The sequence below is a fragment of the Scardinius erythrophthalmus genome (assembly GCF_964197995.2).
Source record: "Scardinius erythrophthalmus genome assembly, chromosome: 15".
NCBI lineage: Eukaryota > Metazoa > Chordata > Actinopteri > Cypriniformes > Leuciscidae > Scardinius > Scardinius erythrophthalmus.
Window position 1 is genome coordinate 24,000,619 of NC_138235.1, and position 21,791 is coordinate 24,022,409.

At 36.4% G+C, this 21,791-nt stretch overlaps 3 protein-coding genes across 3 annotated transcripts; 2 read left to right on the top strand and 1 right to left on the bottom strand.

The window, feature by feature from the left end:
* Positions 1–4,405: 4,405 nt before the first annotated feature.
* On the top strand, positions 4,406–5,584 carry LOC308702954 (transcription factor HES-5-like). The gene is made up of 2 exons (XM_081386146.1): positions 4,406–4,511; positions 4,626–5,584. The coding sequence occupies exons 1-2, from the start codon at positions 4,452–4,454 to the stop codon at positions 5,016–5,018; spliced, it is 453 nt and encodes a 150-aa protein (XP_081242272.1). The 5' UTR covers positions 4,406–4,451; the 3' UTR covers positions 5,019–5,584.
* A 1,885-nt stretch (positions 5,585–7,469) lies between these two features.
* On the bottom strand, positions 7,470–8,069 carry LOC308703200 (transcription factor HES-5-like; the record flags this gene model as incomplete). The annotated part of the gene is made up of 2 exons (XM_081386522.1): positions 7,977–8,069; positions 7,470–7,862 (listed from the first exon to the last, which is right to left on the bottom strand). Exons 1-2 carry the CDS (start codon positions 8,034–8,036, stop codon positions 7,470–7,472), a joined length of 453 nt encoding a protein of 150 aa, XP_081242648.1. The 5' UTR covers positions 8,037–8,069.
* Positions 8,070–16,260: 8,191 nt separating this feature from the next.
* On the top strand, positions 16,261–20,833 carry draxinb (dorsal inhibitory axon guidance protein b). The gene is made up of 7 exons (XM_081385704.1): positions 16,261–16,302; positions 18,042–18,511; positions 18,601–18,779; positions 19,104–19,215; positions 19,608–19,700; positions 19,940–20,029; positions 20,113–20,833. The coding sequence occupies exons 2-7, from the start codon at positions 18,043–18,045 to the stop codon at positions 20,223–20,225; spliced, it is 1,056 nt and encodes a 351-aa protein (XP_081241830.1). The 5' UTR covers positions 16,261–16,302; position 18,042; the 3' UTR covers positions 20,226–20,833.
* Positions 20,834–21,791: the final 958 nt, after the last annotated feature.

Sequence of the window (21,791 nt, forward strand, 5' to 3'; positions counted from 1 at the left end):
GATTATTATATTTGTGAAAAATAAGATTCAAAGTATTTGGTCACAGAAATGTTAAAGTCTGATTCAGACGTTTGAACTCTTGTAGGTCTTTCACCCATATTGGGTTTATTCTCTCTTGCATCTAAAGGATGACGACGCATGCTTTCATTGACTGAAAGCTTTTGATTTATATTTCTATTGACTGAAATACATCGAATGCTTCTCTTGTTATATGAGAGATATTTCTTCATTTAAAAGATTTAATTGTGTGTTGTAAGCACAAATGATTGTTTTTAATGTTTGCATGTGTTTACATGAATGAGACATTTCCCCTGTAAAGGGCAGTTGAATATTGTCACTGTTAGTGATCTTCTATTCTTTACTTTCAAAGTCAAGTTCTTTCCTTCTCTGAAGGTATCTTGCATTGCACATTGCACTGTCTTTGATTACTAATTGAATTTTAAATGTCTGTGACATTGTTCATTTCTTCCTCGTTCAAGGGAAGTACAAACATTCTACCATGAGTTCTTCACAATTGTGAAAAGATGCATGTACCTAATATGTTACTGCTTTATTAATTTAAGGCATGAATGTCCTTCAAAGCTGAAGCAAATGTTCATTGTCAAATTTGCTCGCATGAAAAACAGTAATCATATTTCTTATGACAAAATAAATTGTACAATCAATGTTCTTGTCCAGTGTCCTGTTTAACTCATATATCATACATATTTTAATGTAGTTAAGTATCTATGAATAGTTTTGTCAAAAATTTATATTTTGTATCAAATTCTCCAAAAGCTTACTGATCAGTATTTCACTGTTGGCAGTGTTTAAATAACTTTACACTCCTAAACATCAGCCATAAACCTAGGCTTGACCTAAAATCAGCATTTTGGATGTGGAAGATGATGTGTTGTTAAAATATTATCAAAAGCTGAAGAAAAAAAATGTTTCCATGCAGGTACAGCTCTTACACAAAAAAATTTTTTTGTGTGATAAGTAACCCAACTCCATCACAAATCAATATCCACTGATAAGGAGACAGAAGAGGAGTGTCTCTGAAAGAAGCCCTGACTGATGGGGTGAAGCTGTAATGAGACCTCATTTTTTAGTTTTTCCATTCATACAACTCAACAAAAGTATTTCATTGAGAACAATTCAGCATATGACCATAAGAACTTCAAAATCGGGTCCTAAAATTAGGTATATAAAACCTCAGATGAACAACAACACGACATATTACACAGTGCCATAATTTATTTAACAAAACTAGGCCAAAATGGAAAAGCCATGTGTGACAAACTAAGTACACCCTTACTGCTTCCATAAGAGTAAAGAGGGTAAGTAGCAGTCGGATGCTGCTAATCAAATGCCTTTGATTAACAGATCATCAGGAAGTGTGACCAACTCTATAAAAGCAGAAGTTTTGGCAGTTTGTTGGTCAGGAGCATTCAGGTGTGTGTTAACACAATGATAAGGAGGAAAGACATCAACAATCTTATAGAAGCAATTGTTGCTGCCATCAATCTGAGAAGGGTTACACAGCCATTTCCAAACAATTTGAAGTCCATCATTTTACAGTGAAGAAGATTATTCACAAGTGGAAAAAATTCAAGACAAGTGCCAATCTTCCCAGAAGTGGACGTCCCAGCAAATCCACCCCAAGGTCAGACTTTGCACTGCTCAGAGAAATCACACAACACCCAAGAACTTCACCGACTCTACAGGCCTCAATAAACATGTTAAATGTTAAAGTTCATGACAGTACAATTAAAAAAGGATGGGACAAGTATGGCATGTTCGTACGGTTTGCAAGAGAAAGCTTCTTCTCTCTAAAAAGAACATGGCAGAACAGCTTAGGTTTGCAAAGTTGCATCTGAACAATCCTCAAGACTTCTGGAGCAATGTCCTTTGGACAGACGAGACCAACGTGGAGATGTTTGGCCATAATGCACAGCGCCACGTTTGGCGAAAAGCGACCTCAGCATATCAGCACAAACACCTCATGCAATGTCCATCACGCTGGATTTGGGATTTGGGCTTGTTTTGCAGCCACAGGACCTGGACATCTTGCAGTCTTTGAGTTGACCATGAACTCCTCTGTATGCCAAAGTATTCTAGAGTCAAATGTGAGGCCATCTGTCCGACAGCTAAAGCTTGGCCGAAATTGAGTCATGCAACAGGACAATGATCCCAAGCACACCAGCAAATCTACAGCAGAATGGCTGAAAAAGAAAAGAATCAAGGTGTTGCACTGGCCCAGTCAAAGTCCAGACCTCAACTCAACTGAAATATTTTAGCAGGACCTTAAAAGAGCTGTGTATAAACAGATGCCCACAAACCTCAATGAACTGAAGCAACGTTGTAGAGAAAAGCGGGCCAAAATTCCTCCTGAATGATGCGAGAGAATGATACTGTCATACAGAAAACAATTCCTTCAATTTGTTGCTGCTAAACGTGTCTATACAAGCAATTGAATCATAAGGTGTACTTAGTTTGGCATCCATGGCTTTTCCATTTTGGCTTTATTTTTTTCAATAAATGACACGGTGTAATATATCATGTGTTGTTCATCTGAGATTGTATTTACAAAATTTTAAAACCTGATACCAACCAGATGGTTTTTAATATGTTCTGATATGTAAAACCATAAAATTCTAAAGGGTGTCCTTTCTTTTTCACATGACTGTATATAATACATAGAAAAAGACTGAACTAGATAGTGTTTTGTTACATTGAAACTGCCATTTAAAATTATGGTTATCCTACAGTATGTACATTTCAGAGTCATGACTAATTAGAAATGCTTTGCAATTCTTGTCGTTTGACTCATAAAAGCAAAAATTTACAAAATAGGGTCTGTAAGATTTTTTTAAATGTTTTTGAAAGAAGTATCTTTGTCACGGGTGGTTGCTGGCAGACAGATGAGGAAGACATACAAAGGTTTATTTACAACAGATCCAACAGAATGGCAAACAGAGGGCAGCACACACACACTTAAAGGAGAACTCGGCAACTCTAGCGAACTCTAGTCACTTCTTCGCTGATTTTCCCTTTTGTTGTCGCATGTTTTCCCCACGAGCTCCCCCTACAGCTGTGGTGGGGCGTATATTTCACAACACGGTCGTAAAAAACTCACTTGCGGCGGCCTCCTCCCCCTCTCTACCGCTGCTCATGTGCGTTTGTTTTGATCGGAGCAAGCCAACTGTATCGTGTGGAGTTATGTCTACCGAGGTGGGTAATCTGGTAATACATCATACATGCGTGTGTGTTTATGTCGAATTGCCGTTAAGCAATTTGTGTTTCGCGCTCGTTCTCGTTCTCGCTTTCGCTTCTCACGAGACTTCCAATTTCTATCTTGCCGGGACGGTAGTGAACAAGTTGCAAGGTTGGTTTTCCGCCTGGGAACGCTGGGGGGAGCGGGGAAAGTCACCAATATCACCAGAACAGGTTGTTTAACCATCCAAATGATTTCTAGACAGTTTTATTAAGTTAAAAAAGCTACCAAGTTCTCCTTTAACATAGGCTACTAGACGACACTGAACTGAAACAGAACTGAACATGTATACAAGTGTTGATGATGGTGACTATGAGTGCACAGCTGAACGTAATTAGTGTCCGTGACAAGTAGAAAGTTCTAAAGAACAGCATTTATTTGAAAGAAATGTTTTGTAACAATATAAATGTCTTTACTATCTCTTTTGACCAATCTATTGCATCTTTGCTGATTAAGAGTATTAATTCTTTAAAAAAATTCTTACTGATCACAAACTTTTTAATGGTAATTCATATGGTAATGTGCCCTTAAAGCCCCATCAATAAGGCTCAATTACCACTTTATCAGCACAAAACAGAAATGTGTTCCTATATTAATTCATAATGGTTGATATTATTTAGAATTATTGTTAATAATATTAAAGTCACTTATTATTAAAGTTAATATATATATTATAAATTCTGAGTTATGTTATATTGTAGCCTATATTATATAATTATATAGCAAGGAAAAAACAAAATCTTTTCAAGTATCCCCAAATGCCCCCAGGTATCGACATACATCTGGTTTATATTGAAAATGGACATCTAAATTACACTAAAAAGATACTCATGGCACAATGGCACGTGCTCTGTCAATAAATGACCCCAATGTCAGACAACAAGCAAAGCTTTAAACGAGGGGTCTCCACTTTCTCACACACTCTCCATCCTCAACACCCCCCCTCCACCTGCTCCCCTGAGATGTGCTCATTGTTCCCTGAGCTATAAGCATGTCATTATAGCATGTGGCGGCCCTCTGCCCCATTGAGCCTTTCGAACGCTCCCATTGGCTGCAGACTGTGAGAACCTCCAGCAAACTCCAGACTCACACATTCATATGGAGATTTGGGAGTATAAATAGAGGAGCGAGGAGAGGGAGATCAGCACAGCTCAGATCTGATCCTAACAGAGAACTGAACACAAGACACACAGCCATGGCTCCTACAATCACTGGATCAATCATCAGCAGAGAACAACTTCCACTCACAAACAAGGTAAACATTCAACATTTCACACCTGACTCTACTAAATGATGTATTCTTATGAAATGTGAACTATATGACTGATGGATGAGTGTTTCTAAATGCACGTTCTTAATGTTTCCTCAGCTGAGAAAGCCAATAGTGGAGAAGATCCGCAGAGAACGGATCAACAGCAGCATTGAGAAGCTCAAGTCTCTTCTGGGTCAAGAGTTCCTAAAGCAACAGCCCGACTCCAGACAGGAGAAAGCTGATATCCTGGAGATGACGCTTGATTTCTTGAGACGCTCCCAGAATCCCTCAGGCTGCTCTACTGCAGCTCACGACGGACACTCCAGATGTGTGCAGGAGGCCGTCAACTTCCTGTCTCAGTGTCCAGTGCAGACTCAGTCCCACAGAAGACTTCTGAAGCACTTCCTGCACATGCAGCCGTCCACAGAGAACAACACTCATCAGCTCCATTCACCAGACGCAAAGAGCAGCAGCAAAGAGGAAACTCTGGCGCTCTGGAGACCCTGGTAGAGCCACCAGGACCGTATGAGTTATCGGACCGAATTCAGAATGCCAGTCTGAGATTTGGCATGGACTGTAATTCTAATGTAGGAATTGATTTCCGCCTCTGCAGATTCTGCAGGATCTTTAATCTGCTTTCAGAGAAAGTTGCTGTTTTGTTGAAACTGTGTGACCGATAATATTTGATAAGAATGTACAGAATCATTTGCTGTGTAAAATGATTATTACATTTGTGAAAAATAAGATTCAAAGTATTTGGTCACAGAAATGTTAAAGTCTGATTCAGACGTTTGAACTCTTGTAGGTCTTTCACCCATATTGGGTTTATTCTCTCTTGCATCTAAAGGATGACGACGCATGCTTTCATTGACTGAAAGCTTTTGATTTATATTTCTATTGACTGAAATACATCGAATGCTTCTCTTGTTATATGAGAGATATTTCTTCATTTGAAAGATTTAATTGTGTGTTGTAAGCACAAATGATTGTTTTTTAATGTTTGCATGTGTTTACATGAATGAGACATTTCCCCTGTAAAGGGCAGTTGAATATTGTCACTGTTAGTGATTGACTTCTATTCTTTACTTTCAAAGTCAAGTTCTTTCCTTCTCTGAAGGTATTTCTTCTGTGCATTACTTCATATTGAAGTACAACTTGAAAATAAATTTTAAGAATATAATCTGTACAATTTGTTTGGAATGTTTTCTTCATCAATGAAATTAACTAAATCACAGCTTTAATTGCTGTTTAATCAGTCTGCACGTCATAGTTCTTCATTTGCATTAATGATTACTTTTAAACTTAAAATGTAATTTAATTATTTCATTGAGATCTTCCTCAGTCAAGTTCCTTAAAAGTCCAATTAAATCACAACTCTCAAATTTGAATTATTATAGTTGGATTTTACCCTCTCCTTTTTACATCTGAAGAAATACACACACACACACACACGACCTCTTTTATCTCTGTTTGGTGAAATTCAGGTTAGCTATACTGGGCTTTGAGAGCTCAACATGTTAAAAAAATATTTTTCATTGAATGACTACAGTTAGTGAACTAAAAGGCGGATCTAATTGCAGCAGTTCTCTTTTTATTTCCAAGAACACAAAGAAACAAAACACTCATGAATAACCATATAATTTACAACAGAACAACCTAGCATAACACAACAAACCACTGAGCAGGGCTTAAATACAGAAAGAAACAAGACACAGCTGACATGACTAACGAGAAAATGACTAATACATCTGAACTGAAATCCTAATCAAGGTGTCCATGGCAACTAAGGAGAAAACAGGAACCAACTGAAAATCCAAACATGAACTGAAACGTGACAGTTGGTACAACAGTGTAAATGTTTTACATTCGTAAATAAAATAAAGATTATTGGATTATATTTTACAATTAAATGCCATTTCAGTATTTCTATGCAAAAACTCATTCAGTTCAATGTGTTACTTGTCATTTCATTTGAATTATTTGTGAAATTTACTAGCAACTTCTTAGTGAAAATTGTTTCAGGGTAAATCCAACAACTATTTTTTTTCTCAGTGTAGTTAAGCATGACTTGAATGAATTGCAAACTAGACCTGAATAGAGACACTATGAACTTCTTATGAATCTGAATTGAAAATGCATAATAATGCATTATTATACAATAATGTATAGGTAAAGGTATGTGAATCACCATGAAGTACTGACTAAACAGCTATTTGAATTTGTGCAAATGTGCTGTGATTTATGTTGTGTGTTAATTGGACAAGAAATTCAGTGACAACAACAGATATAGGCAGAAAATATATTCAAATTTATTTTCAAGTTGTACTTCAATATGAAGTAATGCACAGAAGATATACCTTCAGAGAAGGAAAGAACTTGACTTTGAAAGTAAAGAATAGAAGTCAATCACTAACAGTGACAATATTCAACTGCCCTTTACAGGGGAAATGTCTCATTCATGTAAACACATGCAAACATTAAAAACAATCATTTGTGCTTACAACACAATTAAATCTTTCAAATGAAGAAATATTTCTCATATAACAAGAGAAGCATTCAATGTATTTCAGTCAATAGAAATATAAATCAAAAGCTTTCAGTCAATGAAAGCATGCGTCGTCATCCTTTAGATGCAAGAGAGAATAAACCCAATATGGGTGACAGACCTACAAGAGTTCAAACGTCTGAATCAGACTTTAACATTTCTGTGACCAAATACTTTGAATCTTATTTTTCACGAATATAATAATCATTTCACACAGCAAATGATTCTGTACATTCTGATCAAATATTATCGGTCACACAGTTTCAATAAAACAGCAACTTTCTCTGAAAGCAGATTAAAGATCCTGCAGAATCTGCAGAGGCGGAAATCAATTCCTACATTAGAATTACAGTCCATGCCAAATCTCAGACTGGCATTCTGAATTCGGTCCGATAACTCATACGGTCCTGGTGGCTCTACCAGGGTCTCCAGAGCGCCAGAGTTTCCTCTTTGCTGCTGCTCTTTGCGTCTGGTGAATGGAGCTGATGAGTGTTGTTCTCTGTGGACGGCTGCATGTGCAGGAAGTGCTTCAGAAGTCTTCTGTGGGACTGAGTCTGCACTGGACACTGAGACAGGAAGTTGACGGCCTCCTGCACACATCTGGAGTGTCCGTCGTGAGCTGCAGTAGAGCAGCCTGAGGGATTCTGGGAGCGTCTCAAGAAATCAAGCGTCATCTCCAGGATATCAGCTTTCTCCTGTCTGGAGTCGGGCTGTTGCTTTAGGAACTCTTGACCCAGAAGAGACTTGAGCTTCTCAATGCTGCTGTTGATCCGTTCTCTGCGGATCTTCTCCACTATTGGCTTTCTCAGCTGAGGAAACATTAAGAAAGTGCATTTAGAAACACTCATCCATCAGTCATATAGTTCACATTTCATAAGAATACATCATTTAGTAGAGTCAGGTGTGAAATGTTGAATGTTTACCTTGTTTGTGAGTGGAAGTTGTTCTCTGCTGATGATTGATCCAGTGATTGTAGGAGCCATGGCTGTGTGTCTTGTGTTCAGTTCTCTGTTAGGATCAGATCTGAGCTGTGCTGATCTCCTTCTCCTCGCTCCTCCATTTATACTCCCAAATCTCCATATGAATGTGTGAGTCTGGAGTTTGCTGGAGGTTCTCACAGTCTGCAGCCAATGGGAGCGTTCAGGCTGACATATGGCGGCTGAAGCCCTTATTGCTCCTACACAATGAGCACATCTCTGGGGAGCAGGTGGAGGGGGGGTTTCAGAAGGATGAAGACTGATTCAGCTAGTGGCCTGTGAATGTGGGAAATCTGTGACCTCGTAAAGTGATCTAAGTGACTGCAAGTCGCTTTGGTCTTTAAAAAACAGTTTGTTGTGTCCTCAAGTCCAAAATTGTCCTGTTGTCTCTTGAGAGTTATGAGCCACATGGTTCATACTACAGTATGTTTTCCAAAATATTCAGAGGAAAAGGATCTGTGCCCCACACACACACACACACACACACACACACACACACACACACACACACACACACACACACACACATATAGAATATTTATATATAGTATATATAAATAGTTTACACACACATAGGCTACTTATACATATAGGAATTGATTTCCACTGCTTCTGCAGGATCCTTTAATCTGCTTTCAGAGAAAGTTTGTATATTGGTTTGCAAAGTAAAGAGCAAATGAAGTGTGTGCAGTTTCCCTCCCAGCTCTATGAGATCTGAGCAGCACACTTCTGTCTTGGCACACTCTCTTCACACATACTTAAGACACTTACAGCTGTCTGGCCTGCTGTCTGCTTGACGCTGGACGACTCTCTCACACTCCACTCTCAGCAGTGAGAACCTGGGAGCGCTGGTGCACCACGGCTTCCCACACTTATTCAATAATGGCGCTGATCCGGCTGATAAAAGAAAGCGTGGCTCATTACACAATGTCAGAGTGACCCAGTGCTGTTCTCACAGCACCCCCAGGCAGACAGGCTCGCCATCTGGAGGCATCATTCAATTACCAGCCTTAAACAACAGCTCCCAGCTCTAGTGTGTGCTGGAACAGCATCTGCTCACTCGAACACATTTTTAGACAAAATTTATCATAATGTAGAAATGAATCGCATATGCAATTATTTTTATGAAACTTTCATGCTTTTATTAGTTTTAAAAAAAAATGTTAAACTTTTGTGTAAGCAAAATAGCCCATCATTGTATATTTAATAAATATGTATATAAATAAATAGATATGTTAAATAATAAATAAATAAAAATAGGAATTCCTGTTTAAGACTGTAAATTAAATAAACAAATATGTATATAAAAAAAATAATAAATAAATAAATGTATGTAAAATTTCTTTGTTATCACCTGCTTGTTTTAGAACTATGAGCAAAATAATACATCATATTTGATAAATATTCATGCAAATAAATATGTATATTAATAAATAAATAAATATGTTTATTTGATAAATAAATAAATATGTTTAATGTCTGAACATTAATCTCCTTGGTATCAACTTTTAAGCTGTTTCGTTTATTTAGAGTTATGAACAAAGTATCCATAATTTTAAATTGATTACATATTTTTATTCTTAAATATGAATATAAAATAATAAATAAATAAAATAGGAATATATTGATGTTTAATATGTATTTAATAAATACAAATGTACATAAATAAATAATATATAGAGATAAATTGATCTTAAATATAAACTTTAATCTCTTTCCTATCAACTTTTAAGCTGAGTTCCAAAAAATGTTTTAATTTTAAATGTAAAAATATTTATATAAATAAATATTAATATGGAATAAATTGATGTTTAATGTGTACAATAAATAAATAATTAGATGTAGCACCTTTTATGCTGAGTTTAGCTTGTTTTAGATCTATGAGCAATATAATCCATCATAAATATGTATATTAAATAAATAATAAATAAATAAAGGAGAAAAAAGATGTTTGGTGTGTATTTAATAAATAAAATATATATTTATAAATAGGTAATATCTAAACACTAATCTCTTTGTTATCAACTTTTGAGTTTCGCTTGTTTTAGAGCTATAAAAAAATCCATCATTGTATAGCTATTAAATATTTATATAAGTAAAAATATTAAATATGAATATATTTGCTATCGACTTTTAGGCTGAGTTTTGCTTTTGGACAGATGTTTCAGTGCACATTCCCACCACATATTATTGGCTGACAACATGAATGAGGTCAATGCTAATTCAGAGTCTCAATGCTGCTCTTATAGCAATATCTCAATCCTTGACTGACAGACAAAATAAAACAAGAGTTCCCTCCCACCAGCTCATTTGGTTCTCAGGGCCTTGGCATTATTTATTTAAACAATCCGCCCTTGCACTATTGTCAAACTGTGGTTTCCTGATTGGTTAAAAAGTGTGAGAACTTACATCTCATTAAATTCAGCCAGGCTGTGTATAAATTCAAGCCAGTGGGAAGAGAAAAGTCAATGCGTATCACATCTCGACATTAAACACATCTCGACCCAGTCCTTCACCATGAGAGATCTGCAGAAAACGTAAGATAAGCCATGACATGATGTTATTAAGAAACGTATGTGACAGTTACAATCAAGTTAGACTGAATGTAACTCATGTAAATGTTTCCTTGTCTTCTAGGTGTAAAATGATGAGTCTGGAGAGGAAATGCTCAGATGGTGTAGAGCAGATGATGGATGTTCTGGGGCAGCGGATGCACAACGGTGTCTCTCCCACTGACCTTTGGGAAAAAACGCTCTCTTTCTTCACCCCAAAGAAGACCTTGCTCTTCCACAATGGATACTCCAAGTATTCGAGGGAGACACTTCGCTTTTTCCCAGACTCTGCAGAAGATGTGGCTCCTCTGTGTATTCAGTGACAAGAACCCCATGATGGATCTGCATTTGCCAAATCTTGGTCTGCCAGAAGTGTTGAACTGAACTCACCCTGTCTACTTGAAATGGAAGCATCTCCTATCTTATTTAATTTTTCCCCAGAATCATAATGCAGAAAAGTCTTTTATAAAGACAAAATTTAAATCAAAATGAACGCTGAGGAGAATTTTTTATTGGTCCAGAAATGGATCTTATGTTGAGATTTGTTGTAATATCAACAATTGCAGGTAATTGCTTTGATGCAATATACAGAGAAAAATGTACATTCAGAATTGATGAATGATAAACTAAAACTATATTCCTTAATTAAAAGGAATGTTTTGTATGCTGTTTATGCAAGAGATTTGTTAGTCTTGATTACTAAAGAGTAATCAAATTTAAAAAGATGATTTACTGAGACACATTTATGTTTAATGAAAATAAAAAAGTATTTCTCTATAAATCCATTTCATGTGTATTACTTGCATCCTTTTCTGCTTTTAGACTATTTTTTCACATGGTAACACTTTACAATAAGGTTTCATTTGTTAATATTAAATCATTACATTTGTTAACAAAAGTGATCAGTCGACTTAACTCAAAAAGTAATAAACTTCATGCATAATTAAAAAAATTGAGTTATATGCACTTGACAATTCCATATAACTTAATTTTTTTAATTACACATGAAGTTTTAGGCTATCTGTTAACATTAGTTAATGCACCTGAAGATGAACATTAACATTTTTATGAACTAACATTAACAAAGGTTAATAAATGCTTATAAATAAGTGCTAAGTGCTTGTGTGAAAAGTGCTACCATTCACATAAATACTATTTTATCACACAAGATATTATAGAGGGTCACAATTCCCAAGGAATAACTTCTGAAGTAAAAGAGTGTGTGTTTTTTTACTTGCCATATTTAGTAGTCATGTTGTGTGGGTTCAGTCTCCCACTGAGTGTCCTACAGTAGCAGGACATAAGCTGCTCTGTACTGCTCTCTTGAGGTCCCCAAGAGTCACTACAATGACATTATATTGAGCTTGAAGTTCGGGGATCAGAGCATGTCATATCAGTTATCTCAAGGCCTTGACCACTTCTTGAACATTGGTAATTCATTCAATAACCTAATGAATTACATGAATCATGCAAATAATAGCATATCTGAACATTCAAAATAATGACATTTCATAAAAAAGGTTGAGGAGTTTGCTATAGGCTACTGTCGTCGGTCTTTGAATATGTTTCTATCGTAAAACAGTTGTGAAATAGAGGTGAGCGGGGCACAACAAGGGGGTTGTTGTAAACTTGCCACACATGCCAGCATGACGAAACTTAGTGTTACTAGTTCCCATTTCAACACACATAGAGAAAAGATTGCGCCAAAATTAAAAAAAATCTTTGGAAGAAATCACTTAACATAGCAAAAGTACATTTCTTACTCAAGTAAATTTTTCATCCCTGTTTTTTGTGTGTGTGTGTTTGTTAAAATTAGACAAATCTGATATTATTTTAATCTTATATCTGCGTTATTTAACAGTTGAGATAGTTCTTTAATGCTGATCTAACCAACAGAAGACACTAGCAGGGTTTAAATCCCAGTTGCACAGGTGGGGCATGTTGTAACACCTTGTTACAATGTGCCCCTATTAGAACTATGTTATTCTATTCTATTAATTCTATTGAGAAACCATGGGAAAAAGGTGAGTAAAGACTGTTCAGAAATTATTAATTATTATTATATTTTGAACTATGCTGTAAAGCTGTGTTTTGTGATGTGTTTGTTGTCAAACTCTAAAATTACTTTCTTTTTAATTATTAAAAAAATGCAATAATTGTATATGAAAAAGTTAATAATTGTATTTTATTGACAAAATATTTTAGTTTGTCTTGTATATTTTTTTGATTAGCTGTCATATGGCCATGTTACAATGTGTCCCTCACATGTTACAACATGCCCCTGAGTTATAGCCTTTATGAGTTATATCTGTTACTCAAGAAAAAACAAAACACACACAAAAAAACTTACGACACATAGCCTATGCTAACCTAAATCCTTACAGTTTGATGTTCATTGCGATTTACACTGAAACACAGAGATCTGTTGAGCTTGGTACATCTTACCATTGGTACATCTCAGCGGTGTGTGATGCACTCACATTAAAAAACAGGAGCATGAGGGGGGCGGTTGATTTATTGCCTCCTGCTGAGGGGCAGCCGCAGCCTACATGTGTTCCCCTGGAGATGTGTGCAAGTCATTCCACTGCTGTTCCACTGGACCCCAAAAACCTCTAGCTCCACATTACTACTGTCATCCACCAATCACTCTCTGGGCTCCTGGCCTGGTTTCTTTATATGATCAAACCCCTGGGAGGTGTACTGGGAATGAACCCCTCCCAGTTTAATCACACTTACAAGAATGCAATGCACTGGGTCAGAACAGAACAGCAATGTGTAGTTCAGAAATATCTTTCAGTGCATGGCTGCACAGTGACATTATTTGACAGTGTCTCACGGTGTCACATAATTAACCCTTGCAGAGGATAAAATGTTTTCAGAGACTATAATGCATTTTCAAATTTCACAGATCAGTGATTGATAGGGAGGCTGTAATTTAGATGTTATTAGACATATTGTCCATAGACTTAGACTTTATTCTTTCTGATGAATCTCAGTTAAAACAAAAACAACACTTAAAGATAAGGATGCACACTTTTCGTGTTAATTAATTTCTATAGGGATAATATTAATTATTATACTGATTTCTGTAATACTTGATTGTGACTGATCAATTGCGGCATTGAACGCTCAAATATATGTCTAATGCTATGTTAGATAAATTAAACATATCAACGTTGTTCATCGGAACACACCGGAGCTACTTACATGTCTCTTGTATTACTCCGCGTCCTCGCTCTTTTCATATCAATAAAAGTTAGCGCCATCTCGCGCCTCAAATGTATATAAATTGTCCTGAATATTAAATAGCCTACTTAGGTAAAATATAGGTCTAATTATTTCATAAAATTACAGGGACCCCATTGTAACAAAAAAAAAAAAAAAAAAAACGGATGACATCTTGTCGAGAAGACTAGTAATAATATTTACGTTAATCAGATTGTGGGACATTTTTTGCTTTTCAGACTTTTGTAGAATATTACGATGTGAAGACAATACATTAAATACACATCCAATACCTTTTTGGAATCCTCAGGGGGTTTTCTAATCAAATCAAAAGAGAAAATGCAGATAACACATTCATAAAATAAATTATACAGATATCAGTGCTTTTAGTGCCAAATTGTCTGAGAAAATGTGCAGCTTCCTAATGTGGGACAGTCATTTGCCTAATCTAATGTGGGACACTGTAAAGTCTATGTTAAAAGGTCTAAACCATGGTGCACCTTCATTCCTCAATAAGTAATTCTGTCTATTTCTTTAATTCTTTATTTTTATGTTCAGTCATTTTACCATTTGAAATGTTGTTCCTGTCATAAAACCAAGGTTTAAGATGAATGTTGGACAGTTGAGCATCATCAAGCAAATAAAACAACATCATGGTTTTGCATGCATGAATTTATTATTAACTTATTATTATGAATGTATTTATTATGAACTCATGAAGTAGCCTATATTTAAAGGTAAATATATAAAATGTTGCATAGGCCTATTACAATATATCAAACAACAACAGATAAAAAACAGCAGATAACAAATGGCCTGCAGAAGTTAATAAGTCATGAACTCATGAAGTAGCCTATATTTAAGGGTAAATATATAAAATGTTGCATAGGCCTATTACAATATATCAAACAACAACAGATAAAAAAACAGCAGATAACAAATGGCCTGCAGAAGTTAATAAGTCGCTACATTTCTGGGAATAGGCAACCTTTACATGTCCCTTGCGCTTAAATATCTGTAGTAATAAAGTATTTTAATACTGCAAAAGATCACTAAGAACATGTAAATAACCATTACTGCTGCATAAACCATGCTCCACCACACATTCTTGACTGGCATGTAGCTTTACAACTGTCCCACATTAGACTAATCATACTGTCCCACTTTAGGACACTACTTGTCCTAAAGTGGGACAATAGAAAAATGTATTAAAATCAAATATATAGCTTAAATATATACTATGCTATACTATTTTTTTAATGAACTAACATTTTATAAACACGTTAAGATAAAAAGTAGCATGATTATTTTGACAATAATTAATTTATACCCTTAACACTAATTTGGTCAAAATTGTATGTCACTGACCTTCTTGTAGCTTTCACAGCAAGTACTTCCTGTTTGATGATTGCCCCGCCCTAATTTATGACTGGACAGTTCAAAGGTTATATGATTTTGTTCACATGACACAACAGCTTTGGCTTTCCCATAGTTTCAGTGACATTCATTAGTTTGGGGAAGAGCCACACCCACTGGAGCTTAGGTGTCCCACATTAGGCAGTGTCCCACATTAGGGCAATCCACCCTATTGGTTGTGTCTGAAATCGCCCCTATTCCCTCATATCAATTTCAAATTTATTTCTAGAACACAGTTCCTGTTAGTGGGATTGAATGTGGGATTGAATAAGTGCACTCAATAACGTCCACGATGGTTTCGGACACCCAAATGGCAGTTCCCTCAAATAGAGCCCTTAAAGTCTCTATGAAAAGTGTTTTGGCTCTTAGTAGGAATATGTTAGCCTCACTGTTATCTGTAAGCTTGTGATCTCCAAAACAAATGACAAAATTCGCATTTAGAAGACCAAACCCAACGTTGAAAATGAAAATCTGACGTCAACTCGACTTTCATTTCCAACCAAAATCCAACATCTCTCCGACGTTGGATGTTGACGTCAACCCGACTTTAATTCCCAATCATCCCCTGACTTTATTATTTTCTACTCAAGGACCTTGACAGAAATAGTCTTGACAGTACGATATTTGTCTTTCAAATGTAGCCTAGTGAAGTTAAAGTAAAACGTTTCCAAAAAAATAATAGGCTACTCAAGTAAAGTACAAATACTCAAAAAGTGTAGGCTACTTAAGTACAGTAGCCTACTCAAGTAAATTTGCATTGTTACTGTCCACCTCTGAAAATTACACATAGCCGTTATTTAGTGTAATAACACGAATGGTAACAACATCAAACATTCGTCAAAACATTCCCCAAAACCTACACCATTAAAACTGTCACACCTAGACCATTGGTTCAGTCAGCAAGAGAGCGCTTCTTTTGTTCAGGTATTTAGGTTATAGTCGTGACTTGCAATCTTCAGTGAGAGAGCTCGAGACTGCGCTTCTCACATTCGCGCGCGCGCGCACTCTTCTACAACTCACACGCGCTCATTGTGGACTGCAAGCAGAAATAACGTAGGCTATCACACACCGGAGAACAGGTGACCACTTTCTTCATTCTTTTCTCTTGTATGTTTGTTAATGTTCTTTAGTCGTTATTGAGCTGTTTTGTCAAGCATATCTGAACAATTCTGCCGTGTTAAAACTTAAAGATTAGTAGGCTAGATGTTAATTTGTGGTTGAACGCATGGATGCTTTCCATGTGTTATTATGTTAACAGTATTACTGCATTTATTGCAAGATAAATTATATGGCATGGTATTACAGTTGCTTTTTAAGTGAATAGTTTTGCGATAGTCGTATAAGAAATATAGGAAAAGTCTCTGTACAAGGAAGAACAAGCCCAGATTCCCCATTGAATTAATCATGTCACTGTTTACACAGACTAATGAGAAAAAAAGGAGTGAAGCTTTGATATTTTTAGGCTCCTGAGCAGCATTGGCGTGCACAGCATGAGATCTTGAAATTAATGAAGATAATATGAACACATGATCAGCTGCATTTGCAGAATTTGAATAATTAGGTGCATAGGAAACAGAGAGACACTTATTATTTGTCTAATTTTCTGGCAAATTACCATTATGCTGTGCTTCAAAGAGAAATGTGTTACTGCAACAACTTTCAAATGATTGCATTTTCTTTTTATGTTGGTTAATATTTTAGTTGGTTATGGAAACTAATGTTTTAAACTTTATCCGTGTTTAGTGCATCCTGTAATTTGTAATATTTTCATAAAAATACATCAATCCCTTACTTGTTTACGTGACATGGTGCCATATACGAGCTTGAGGGTTTTTCACCAATATCAGAAAAAGTTCAACTAAAGTGAATAATATTCCAGTAAATCTTTCAACATCCTCAGGCTTTATCTATAGCATCCAAATCATAAGCTCTCGGTTAAATCTCCAAGTTTTGTAGTTCATATATGTAAATGCAGCCGCAGTTGGGAAATGTTGGATTTGTCACAACTCTAGTCTGTCAGTACATGAAAGCTAAATTCGCTTGTTTAATTAGTCACACTCGTCTGCTCAGTGTGTGTAATCCATTTTCTGAGGGTAAAAATCCCTGGGCTTGGATCAGCTCCCTTCATCCTCATCTCTAAGATGCTTACAAAAATTACAGTTAGAGCGAATGCGCTTACATGTCTGTCTGAATTATATAAGTCAGATAGGGAATATAACATTTCTTAAGTCGCCAGACTCCATTGCTCATGCAGAGTCTTTGCCCAACATAGCAACATTGCACTTGGTGAAATAATGGATTTATGGAGACTGGCATCATGTTATAATAAGCTCAAGATTTTTTTCTAATTATTATCATGAATGAATGAATGAATGAGGCATTTATATAGCGCTTTTCATATGTACTACTGTACACCCAAAGCGCTTTACAATCATGTCGGGGTCTCTCCTCAACCACTGTGGTTTTAATGACCATGCACAGAGAGTCAGGACCTCGGTTTAACATCTCATCCGAAGGACGATCATTGCTGAAAACAGTTGTGCTGCTTAATATTGTTGAGGCCATCGTGATACATTTTTTTGCAGGGTTCTGTTATGAATAGAAAGTTTTAAAAAAAGAAGACATTAAAAACATTAATGTCTTCACTGTTACCTCTGATCAATTTAATGCATACTTGCTGAATAAATATAATTTATTTATTTTAAAAGTTTTTAATACATGAGAAAATGTGACTTTATTACTGTCTGTGTTGTGTTATTTATTATTTTTTTACTGTATTATATTACTGTATTATTTGTTTAATCTTTTCTACTCTTAGAATGGTGGCTTTATGTTGGTATTTTGGCTCAATTCTCCTCCTTGACTTGGGGACCATGACATTGAGCACCGAAATGGGCCACAATTCAGCCATGGAAATCTTCAGCGACACTATCATTATCCCGCCCATGCCAGAGGCATCCATGCATCAACACAGTCATCACAGGAAGCACAGAGGTCGCAAGGAGAGGATGACAGGTCTGCTCAGAGAAATGCCCCATATTACTGTGTTCCACACCCAAAATGAAGGGCCAGGCCTGGAGGGCCTCAGTCCCGTCCGCTTAGAGATAGAGCCAGGAGATAAAAGACGAGTAATGAGTGCAAGAAAGAGGACCTTCAAGGGGTTTGATTCCTTAATTCCAGAGCAAATGAATATCTCTCCTGGCGCGGGGACTCCAGAGAAGGCAATGAGACATCCCACTGGGCGCAGTGTGTTTGGAGGGCACATCATTAGGGCTGTTCATGATGAAGGTAAAAAGAAACCAAACTTTCCAAAGTAAAACTCCCTTATAACTGTCCTGCCATTTTGTAATTATCTACTTGCTATTTTCTTCGCATAGAGTCTTTGGCATCAGGGAAGAAACGGAGGGTTTCTTTTGATCAAAGGTTCAAAATAAACTCCTTTGGGAGTCCCACAGAGTCAGTGTTCCCCGCAGCCACTGCTGGCTCCCTCATACCCATAACTGCAGCAGTCAGTGGGAAGCCGTCCACAAAGCCAACCCCCTCCAGTAAACCACAGGTAACATCATCTAGCTGTTCGGTCTTTTCAATAACACTGATTAAAAATATCTCAGCATCTCATCTGTCAGTGTCTAAAAGGCTCAATAAAACTGAATCCCAATTACCTTCATTATGGGGAATAATAGGTTGTCATCAATTTTATCCACACATGAAACAATTTATTGTTTATTGTCTCAATCTATACAACAGACCATCACAATTTGTTCAATTGGACCTCAAAGGATTAACAGTTGGCCAAAGTGATTTACTTGCATATGAAAAAGTGAATTTTCAATACCTCATATGGTGACATGAATACCGAATATGTTGTTTTGTACCTCAGGTCAGAAGTTCAGGTGGGGATGTGACGCCCACTTTCAACATAACATTCTTCGACTGGGCTGATTATGAATATATGAGGCCTGCAGACAAAAAGCAATTTTCTAAGAAGCAAGGTAGACCAATGCTTACAAATACAGACACATTATTTCTGCTTTTGTGAGTTATAAAGTTAGAAGTTGCAATTTTTAAGTATGCTTGCTTTGAAATGGCGAACTGAGATAATCTTTGCATGCTTTGCAATTAACAGATTAATGGTGCTTTGCATTTGGAACAACAAGAATGAACTATTTAAGACTTTTAGGCAAATTCATAAGTGTTCCCATATCTCATCAGCCTGTGCATGGAAAACACAAAATGCCCTAATATGCGAAAATTAAATGTAGCAAATTCAGTTAAGATGTTTTAACTCCAGGTGTCTGATGTATAATGTGTTGGTGTTGGTGTTGGTGTTGGTGAATTACAATTTTTACTAATAACACTTGACCATCACTCTATTTCCATCTAGGATCTGACAAACAGGCCACAAAAAGTCCCAGCATTGAACTTGTTACTCTTACATCAGAAGAGAGCTGTAAACATCACCTGGATTGTCTACCAGGTGACTTTTTCACCTTTTGCATTATTACAACAAGCCCCTTATACTATATATATTCTCCAGTGAGCTAGAGCAATTTGAGTAATTAAAAATATAATGCAATATAATATAATAACCTTTACAGTGTTACAAAACCTTTCTATTTAAAATCCTACTGTCCCCAAAGTTTTGAATTAAGTTGAAAGTCATTCAAGTCAAATAAATGATCACACCATTTTTACCTCATTTATATGAAATGGCAGGGTCGTGCTGTAATCTCAGAAAACATGTATGTGAGCTTCACAACCGTGGCTTCAACAACAAGTGCTATGACAGCTGCATGTGCGAAGAAGGTGAGCAAGTGTTTTCAAACTGATTATTACACATGCTGACAAAGTGGAAATCATCTTTTAAAATGTTATTTACATCTTCACAGGGCTTCGTTGCTATTCTAAATTGCACAGGCATTACCGCATCACACGCAAAAAGGGACAATGTGTTGATCCTGAGGGTGTAAGCTTAAACCGTGACATGTTCCTTATTGTTTAAATGAGGCAGAAGAATTTGTCATATTTTCCTTTCCAAATGCATGCAATTACATTTTCCACTGGTTTGGATTTTATACATGTTTAGTTTCATAATTTGGTTGCTTTCCTGGATTTAATTGTTTCCAAAAATTGTAAAACATTGACAGCAATATTTTGAGGATGCATAGACTGATTACATATTTGCATGAGTTTTACTAAACAGATTGTGTGTACAGTAACTACAAGATCTGTTCATTCAAATTAATGAAAATTGAGCTACTCTGTTATGATATGTTATTTGTGATATGAAGATTGAGTAATGTGTCATTGTGGAATTTTTGAAAATTTGTAACAAATGTGTTAGAAGTTTTTGCATGTAGACATAAGTCATTTGTATTTTGTTTTCATGCGGTTGAGTTGCATCGATCTGTTGTTGTCATCACAAGGGAACAGTAGTGAATAGATAGACTTGAGCATGCATGCAAAGACAGTCTTTTTAATGTTGGGACTACAACGCCTGCCAGGTCCCCAGCTTCCAATCAGACGAGCAGCTTTGGAATGGACACAAAGAAGAACACAGGGGAGATCTTCATCTCACATTATTAAACCAGTAAATCTTCCTTTTGGCTCAAATCTGAATTACTCCACCGCTTTGTGCTACACTGAAATAATGCTTCTCATCATGCTCATGAACGCCAAGTGTTCATTATTATATGGGAGATCTTGTGCTTCTTCATCTTAGTTCAGTTCTTTATCTGACACTGGAAGCGTGTTGTTGTGTAGTATTTACCACCATCATCACCTCCTAAAATTCCAAATAGTACAGCTGTAGATTAACATTTAATGCTGATGAACAATAGGACCCTTATTCTTCATCTTGAGGGAAACAAAATCTTGATTGTATTGCTTCATTGGCGCTACAAAACAGCCATTAATATCACTGCTTTATAAAGACTACTGCTAAAATGCATGATGTAATAATAATAGTAACTAAATAACTGAATATTTTGAAATTACAGTCGCACATCAGGATAAATTAATACACCGCTACAGTTCAATGAGCTTGAAAACGCTGTCAAATCAATGGGCTTTATGCACAGCTGCACTACTTCCTGAACTTCAGGCAGGTCCTTTGTTTCCTGTCTGCCATTATTGGTCCAACTGATTAATCCAGGTGGTCAGGCACACCTGGATTAATCAGTTTGTCCAATAAAGGCAGACAGGAAACAAAGGACCTGCCTGAATTTTAATGGCACTTCAGTGGGTGGAAGACGTTCATCCTATGGATGTAGTGATTTGCTCAGATTCGTATTCAGCTTTAATGAGTATAAACAGTGGAAAGTCAGCATCCAGGCAGGACATTTTGTATGAAATACTTCAAAATCTGTACAGAATATACAGAAAAGGAGTAAACATTTCATTTTTATGGGTTCCAGCACATGTGGGGGTAAAGGGTAATGAGGAGGTTGATCAGTTGGCAAAGAGATCTTTGAAACGCAATGTAATAGACATTAATGTATCACTGAGCAAAACTGAAGTTAAAGCAATAATAAAATCTGCTCTAAACAAAATGTGGCAACAGAAATGG